This window comes from Phaseolus vulgaris, chromosome 10 (genome assembly GCF_051622355.1).
Source record: "Phaseolus vulgaris cultivar YP4 chromosome 10, ASM5162235v1, whole genome shotgun sequence".
Taxonomy (NCBI): domain Eukaryota; kingdom Viridiplantae; phylum Streptophyta; class Magnoliopsida; order Fabales; family Fabaceae; genus Phaseolus; species Phaseolus vulgaris.
The window spans coordinates 44,309,725-44,317,445 of record NC_143507.1 but is presented as its reverse complement, the minus strand read 5'-3'; the positions used below and the strand labels follow the sequence as shown (position 1 = coordinate 44,317,445).

The window sequence follows — 7,721 nt, the reverse complement described above, 5'->3', positions numbered from 1 at the left end:
TTAAATTTTAAAATAATACTAAAACCTTCATACAAACCCCAATCATAATATTAATATCATAAAATAAATAAATTTCACCCATTAAGTTGAAAATCACTAGTGTTGGAAAAAGATAAATTTAGTTATGTTATAACTTAATTGACTTCTTTACTAAAACATATTCTAAATTTATAGGTATAATATACCTATGTATTGTTTTTGTTAATAGATGGGTTTTTGTTTAGTTTCCATATATTTTTATATTAATTATTATTATTATTTTTTAATAATACTTTTTTCATATGATGACAAATGATTATTGTTACTTGAGGTGTTAGCCTAACTGAGATGTCAAATAGCATAGTAATGTCTAACATGAAAAAATTTTATATAAAAAAAACATATTCTAAATTTTAAAATCTTCAAATCGAGCAATAATCACAATACCATAAACTAAATTATTCTCTTAATTTAATGGATCAAAAGATATTTGTAACCAAATAAAAATAATAAATTTTTATTTTATTTCAAAATATTTTAAACTTCAACTTTGTATCGATTCCTTCTTAGATTTCATGTCCTTTTACATCTAAGTATCATAATTTTAATTTCAACTTCTTTTATAAACAGGCTCTTTTATTAAACTATGGTTAAACCACTAATAAAAATACATTTCAACCATATGTTTATTTTAAATACAATTATTTGTTAAAATTTGAATGAAATAAAAGTTTAAAGGTTTATTTATAAAGTGGTAAATTTTAAATTTGGATGTATATCATATTTGACGCCTTTTCTATGCTCGTGTACAATGTGCTTACAAATACTCCTTATGTATTTCAGATTCTAGCCGCTGATAATTTTTTTCCATTATTTCATCCAATGGTCCATAATAATTACTCATGAATTAAAATATAATAAAATATTATATCTGAATTCTTACATAAAGTTGAGATGGCCGAGTTGGTCTAAGGCGCCAGATTAAGGTTCTGGTCCGAAAGGGCGTGGGTTCAAATCCCACTCTCAACAAAATGAATTTTTTATATTTTCAATTTCAATAAATAAATTAGAAGAGATATTTTTTTTTTATGTAAGATTTATTTAAACATTTTTACAACACTTACCAATTTAACTAATATCATGTAATATTGAAGTCAAAAGTCAAACAACTTAAAAAAAATATACTTAAATGATGTTATTATTAAAAAAAATACAAATAATATATTATTTACTTAAATAAATTAAAATACAGTCTATTCTGTATTATAAAGAAAATTGTGAGTATTGCATATAAGTATTTTTTTATGTATAATTTTGAAAATGTTAAGATTATGTTATATATAACTTGTATTGTGTGGTATAAAAAATATTTTGAATAAATAATCAATTCAATTCTTAAAGTAGAACAAAAACATCTTGACCAATGAAAGATGTGTTTCGACTTAGTCGTAGGGTTAAATTTGATTTTTATAATTAATTTATGACTTCTTTTTTAATATTTATAAAATTAAATGTGTCATTTCAATTTAGTTCTTAAATTTAATTATTTAATGTTGTTTTGATAATTCAGTTATGTCTTATATAGTATATATAAATTATTAATAAATACATTATCATCTTCTCCTACTGCAGTTTCTTATTTTCATGTAGTCAAAAGTTCTTAAGCAGCAGCACACAAAGGTTCGCTTATACACTGCCAAAGACATCAACACCTTTTGTCTTGGAATTGAACACCACAGAAGGTTGTAGAAGTAGCATGGTTCATGCAGATCAAGCTTTGGGCTCGCTCCATTCTTGTAATGTTGGGGTTGCAACTCCAATATTTTTCATGTCAAACAAATTGGCTGAAACCACCAAAATATTGGTCATCAATGCATCATTGCCATCAAATGAACTTTATAAGCAGATTATGAAAAAACAAGAAAAGGTTACCTGCTTTGAGGCACGTAGAATATAAGAACTTGTCCCCAAAAAAAATGGATTTTCTTTTTATACTGGTCGGTACCGGACGAGTCCCGGTAAATACTGATTAACTAAAAGATAGTACAAATATTTTTCAAATATTCTATATATTAATATACCTCCCTATAAATTAGGAATCATGCTATAAATCAAACTGACATTTGATAGATTCGGCCCATCACAACAAAGACCTATGACTAAACACTATAAATAAATCCTTTGTGGAGGGTGGTAAGATACGCTTCTATCAATTACCAACCTACACTCTTTACACAGAGTACTTACTTGAAAATCAGATAACCTATTTAAGGTCAACCCGATTGAGCATCAACATTTGAGAAAAAAGATTCAAAGGAAAAAATTATAGGATCATCGACACGTCAGTAATGGTAAGACCAGTCTCAAGTACTATCTAGACTCTCTTTACCTATATAGGTGCACTTTTGATAAATTAAAAAAATGGCTTTAAAGAAGTGTGGCATATGATGACATTAAACATGCCCCAGAGCAACAATGTCAACTCTGGAGTAAGGAGAAGCTTAGTTTTGCAATTATATGTGCTTGACTCCTCAAACATGTCCTCTCAGAAACTGATAAATTGCATCTCAAAAATAAAGTTTCATAAGAAATCCTCTGCAGGAAATTAATATGGACGTATTCAAAGGTGTTGTTTACTTCATTAGGCCTTTGTACAGTCAGATATAACTTCTAATCTCTAATAGTTGTACAACTTGTGAAGTGAACAAACATACTGATACGCCAAATTAACAAATTGCAACTCAGTTTTATATAGATCAGAGTTCTTCAAGATATGAGTGAATACTGTGTGTGCAACTAACAGATACAATTCCCAGGAACAATGAAAAATTAGAAAACAAAGACATTGCAAAGCTGAAGACCATTACCAAGATGAATATCAGGAGTTGCAGCTGCTGTAGCATCAACAATAACAGTTACGGGTTGATAGTCCAATGCTACAGCATCATAGACAGTTTGCCTAATACAGTTGGGAGTTTGAACACCTACATACATCAAGTCAATACACAAACACAGAACTCTTAGTAAGTTGACATGGTGTATTACAAAAACTATCACTCACCAGTGATCACCAGACTATTAATTCCTGCTCCTTGAAGGACTGAATGAAGGTGTGTAGCAAAGAATGCACTAAAACGGGTTTTCACAAGTTTATAATCCTCTTCTTTAATAACCAGTCCATCAACTAATTCTAGACCTTCACTTCCTTTAGAGAGTGGACCAACTTTCCCTGCAGCATAAAGATGGCGACGAAAGAGTTCAACATCTCTTCCTAAGGGATCATGTTCCCTTACTACCTGGAAACGTGTTTAGAAATATAATTCAACAGTTAGATAACTATTTCCTGATACCAACAGTTCAAGATCTCTGGATAGTGAATACACAATGATGTTATTACAGAGACTTTTATCTTAATCTAATACTAGTAACTCAAGGTTTGCAAAAGGAATAGGAATGATAGGTCTGTAGGAACTTGTGCGTGTTTTTCTTTTGTGCTCTTCCTCTTCTTACATAGACTTCGTAGGATATGACCATTTGCAGCATAAATGTCTTTATATTGTAGAAGAGATTATGATCAAAGTCTTGCGTAATTGATATAAATTTGAATCTTCATTTGAATTCTTCTTTGAAAAAACTTGATATTATTGTACCTGTTACTTAATATAAAATAATGAACATGGGGCAATAACATAGTAATCACAGAATTTATATTTGCATGCGATATATTATCTTATTTGTTCGATATAATTGACATGGTCTAATTAAACGTTGATGAAATAACTTTATTCCATATAATATTATTTCTATGAAATAGCACATTGGACGTCGGTTTATGTATATCAGAAAATTGATATAGAATAATTTAATAACATGTTTGAGTTATTTCCTTTATTATTTTCTCATAGTTGTTAGATTTTCTCTCTCTCACACACATATATATACACACACAATTCCTCTATGTCTTTCGAGGGAATACAAATGGTTCTTACAAGGTTGGATTTCCTTACACGTGTCTTTCTTGGTCTTCGACTTCTCAGCTTCTCAATCTCTAAGTCATGAAAATTATACTCTAACTCTCAAGTCAAGTCTCAGTTCAAGTAAAGGATATTAAGTCAGGATGAGGATTAAGTTACCTTTGACCTTAGGGTGTTTTCCTATTTATAGTGGTTGTCTTGGACCTTTGGCTGTACAGATGATTAAGTTGCATCCAATGAAGCTCAATTGCCTTTAATCATGATTTGTGAGTATTTATTATGAAGTACTGGTGTCTTAATCTTGTATGTTGTTCTCTAATTTGCAAGATACCAAGATGTCGATACTTGGATACTCGATAATACACTATGGAACTTCATCATCACGGTACTCAAGAGTATACTGTGAGACCTCGTCCTCTTGGTAATTTTAGTACACAGATGGTGGTAGGGGGATGAACTCTGGACCGTAGTCCATATCCGGACTAGCTTTTTGCGTCCTTTCTACTGGACAGGTACAGCTTCGGCCATGCTCGCAACAAGAGCATGTTGGAGCTTTTCTTCATTTTGTTCTGACAAGACAGCCACCTTGCTTTTTCTTGGTTCCACCCTTCTTTTTCGTCTTGTTAGATTGCTAAAAATTATACAGAGCTTTACTAGGGGAAAACTCCTTTGTTATGATACCATAAGTTAGTAAGAAGACACAGGTAAAGAGAGAAACTCGTCTCTTCAAATTCAAGAAGACAAACAAAAAAACAAACCTCTGATCCAAAATGCAGTGCATATATCAAGATATATATATAAATAAAATCTATAAATCAAGAGCCTAAGGAATTATGAAGACTAATGCTCTGCTTGCATGAACCGATTTACTGTGCAAGATTTGAGGGAAGTAGTGAGTTTGCTTCAAGTGATTTCAAATTATTTAAGAAGATTTAAGCTGGGTTTCATAATCGATTGTTTATGCCCATAATCCATTATCTTGCTAAAATAGTAGGTGTTTTAAGTGTATTTTGTATACATAATTGATTATGAGACACTCCTAATCAATACTTTTTCTTTGTTTTTTTCTTTTTTAATACAGTAAAAATAAATAATTAAAACTAAATTTAAATTAATAAATAAAATCATCTTAATTTTTACTGTTTTCCTTTTAAGTCAACCATATCTTTTCTTCTCCTTTCTTTTCCTTTTTCTTCTCTTCCTTTCCCTCACCAAACAAAACATAAAAAATAAAAAACACTTCATTGTATACATTTTCATATTCTTTCCCTAACATTGAACAATGCTTCTCTGAATAAATAATAAATAATATATGCACTCACAAGATTCTTTACACAGTTTATCGATTTTATGATAAATATCTTAAAAGTCAAACCAATAATGATTTCTGATTGATGGATAACAATAGTATAATTTTATTAAACTCTACTTTTCCAAGCTTCTTGACCAATCATGGAGGTTTGCATTTCATATTAAAACTTGTTTAAATTCATTGGTTTACCCCACCTTTCATTATCCACAGACAAGGAAGAACAGAGAAAAAAATGTTATTACCCAAACAATGAGAATTCCACGCTGTCTAGCAACATCCACAGCTTTAATCACATTTGGGACAATTTCTTTCCCTCCTTTGACAAGTAAGGAACCCCCACCTTCTATAAAATCTTTCTGCAGACAGAGAGAAACTTTAATTTCTCCGAACACGTTAGGAACAACATCGGAAAGTAAACAAACAAGTACCTGCATGTCGATCACGAGAAGGGCTGTGCGATTGGACTCCTCTGCCATTGTTTCCAAAGAGTGAGCTCGAGCAAGTTCAGATTTTGAGCGCAGTGACAAAGGCTTTGGCCAATTGGGTCTCTTATCTTGTAAGGTATTGGTCCCACTGCACACACAAAAATGACGAACCCCAAATAAGTAAGGGAAAAAGGGGAAATTGGAGAGAAAGAAGAAGAAATTACCGAAAGGTGAAACTGGGGTGCTTCAGAAAAGGAAAAGCTGAGAGATTGAAATGTGCAGACTTAAGCATGTTGTTAACATTGTTGTTGTAATTGTTGTATTTGTAATATGTAACTTTAGAATTGTTGTAAGCATATTTTCATAATTTAACATCATGTATATTTAATCACCTAATTTCTTAAAAATCAAGATTATCAATTTTATAAAATCTTCTTATAATTCAATAATATATTAATTAATTTGATAAATCAACTAATTTTTATTAAGATAAACTTTAAATTACATGAAATAATTTCAAAATTAATATAAAATTTATGAAGCTACTTATTTGGATAAATTTGTTAAAATATTATACTTTTTTCAGGATGTTTCTTCCTACACCTCCATATATTTTTCTTTTACCTGCATAAATTTTCATATTTTCAAAAATACCTAAAGTAATATTTTGAATTATGTAATCCGAAAGTTTTTTTTCAAATTTGTAATTAGCTTTCGAATTACATAATTCAGAAGTCTTTTTTCAGATACATAATTAGTTTTCAGATTATGTAATCTAAAAGTCTTTTTTAGCTTCCAGATTACATAATCTGAAAGTCTTTTTTCAAATGCGTGTCTGGATTACATAATCCGAAAGCTACTCTATAGGAGTGACACAAGAAGGTTAAAAAAGTATTTTCATGTTGTGTATGGAGGTATCAGAAGAAACTATGGAGGTGCAGGAAAAAACAGTCCTGTTATGATAATTTGACAAAGTCTTCTCCATGCATGCAATCCATTAGTGGCATATCAATATATAAGAAGCCTCTACTGATATTAGTTTCTTTGTAATCTTTTTCTTTTGGTCCTAGGCCTTAATAGTTTAAGGTTGTTTCTTCCTGCACCCCATCCTTCTTCTTCCTGCACTCCATCATTTTTTTAAAATCTCAAAATTGCCCTTTTTTACATTTTATTTTAAAACACAGTTTTCATGACAGTGTGTGGGTTTTAGGTCGGATCGTGAAGGTTGCTGCAATAAAGTGAAAAAATCCATTTGAGAATGGTACTTCATAATGCAAAGTTGTTTCTCAAAAAGACATTTTAGAAGAGAAAAAAAAAAAAAAACTCTCAAAATCATTTTCTTCATTTCACATTTTTATGGGGTGTAGGGAAAAAACTGATAGGTGAAGTAAGAAACACCCATAGTTTAATAGAATTAAAACTAGAGAATAAAAAAACTTTTCTATAAATTAGATTTAAATCTACTTCAATGAGTTAAAACTCACATTCACTATGTAGTATAATTTTCTCATATATCTAATTATACATCTTAGACATTATTTTGTCAAATAACTTTTACTCTCATCTTAGATAGTAAATAAGTTCAAGTATAATTATTTTTAATAAATTAACTTGGAAGAAGAGATTTATTTTAAGTTGTATATTATAATTTAATTACATTTTAAGTCAACACAAGATCATTAACACTTTGCTGGAAAGTGTGTTTTTTTTTCTTAGTAATTTCTTAGGAAGTGTTACTGCATTGTTCAATAGGTCTGTAGGTCTGTGTGAACCTTGTATGTTCTCTCTGGTGGTCTAGAACCAAGGTGGTCTAGAACCAAAGGTTTCATGTATACGAATTGAGATATCTCTAAAATGTCCCATTTTTAATTTTATTAATTCTTTGCTGATAAAAAAAAGATTATTAACGCTTTTTAAATGTTTAAAAATAGAAAAGAGTTTTAAAAGGGAAGAAAGAAGTGTAAGGGTTTTTGTTTGAAAAGAGAGTTTGGTTTGTAATATTCCATTATCTTAATGTTGCACATGTGCTTG

General features: G+C 30.0%; 1 protein-coding gene and 1 non-coding gene across 2 annotated transcripts; one reads left to right on the top strand and one right to left on the bottom strand.

Moving 5' to 3' along the window:
* The first annotated feature begins 927 nt into the window (after nt 1-927).
* TRNAL-AAG (transfer RNA leucine (anticodon AAG)) lies at nt 928-1,008 on the top strand. The gene has a single exon. It is a non-coding gene; the product is annotated as a tRNA-Leu (tRNA).
* A 527-nt stretch (nt 1,009-1,535) lies between these two features.
* LOC137818597 (putative inactive nicotinamidase At3g16190) lies at nt 1,536-6,049 on the bottom strand. The gene is made up of 6 exons (XM_068622121.2): nt 5,915-6,049; nt 5,694-5,838; nt 5,508-5,621; nt 3,041-3,275; nt 2,847-2,963; nt 1,536-1,823 (listed from the first exon to the last, which is right to left on the bottom strand). The coding sequence occupies exons 1-6, from the start codon at nt 5,980-5,982 to the stop codon at nt 1,750-1,752; spliced, it is 753 nt and encodes a 250-aa protein (XP_068478222.1). The 5' UTR covers nt 5,983-6,049; the 3' UTR covers nt 1,536-1,749.
* Between the last annotated feature and the right edge of the window lie 1,672 nt (nt 6,050-7,721).

Bases quoted from the DNA above. Each gene is read 5' to 3' on its own strand.
- LOC137818597 (XM_068622121.2), bottom strand. From the start codon at position 5,982: ATGCTTAAGTCTGCACATTTCAATCTCTCAGCTTTTCCTTTTCTGAAG. The intron at 5,622-5,693 runs GTACTTGTTTGT...CTCTGTCTGCAG, and splicing joins TTCTCGTGATCGACATGCAG to AAAGATTTTATAGAAGGTGG. The intron at 2,964-3,040 runs GTGAGTGATAGT...TGATGTATGTAG, and splicing joins TAATAGTCTGGTGATCACTG to GTGTTCAAACTCCCAACTGT.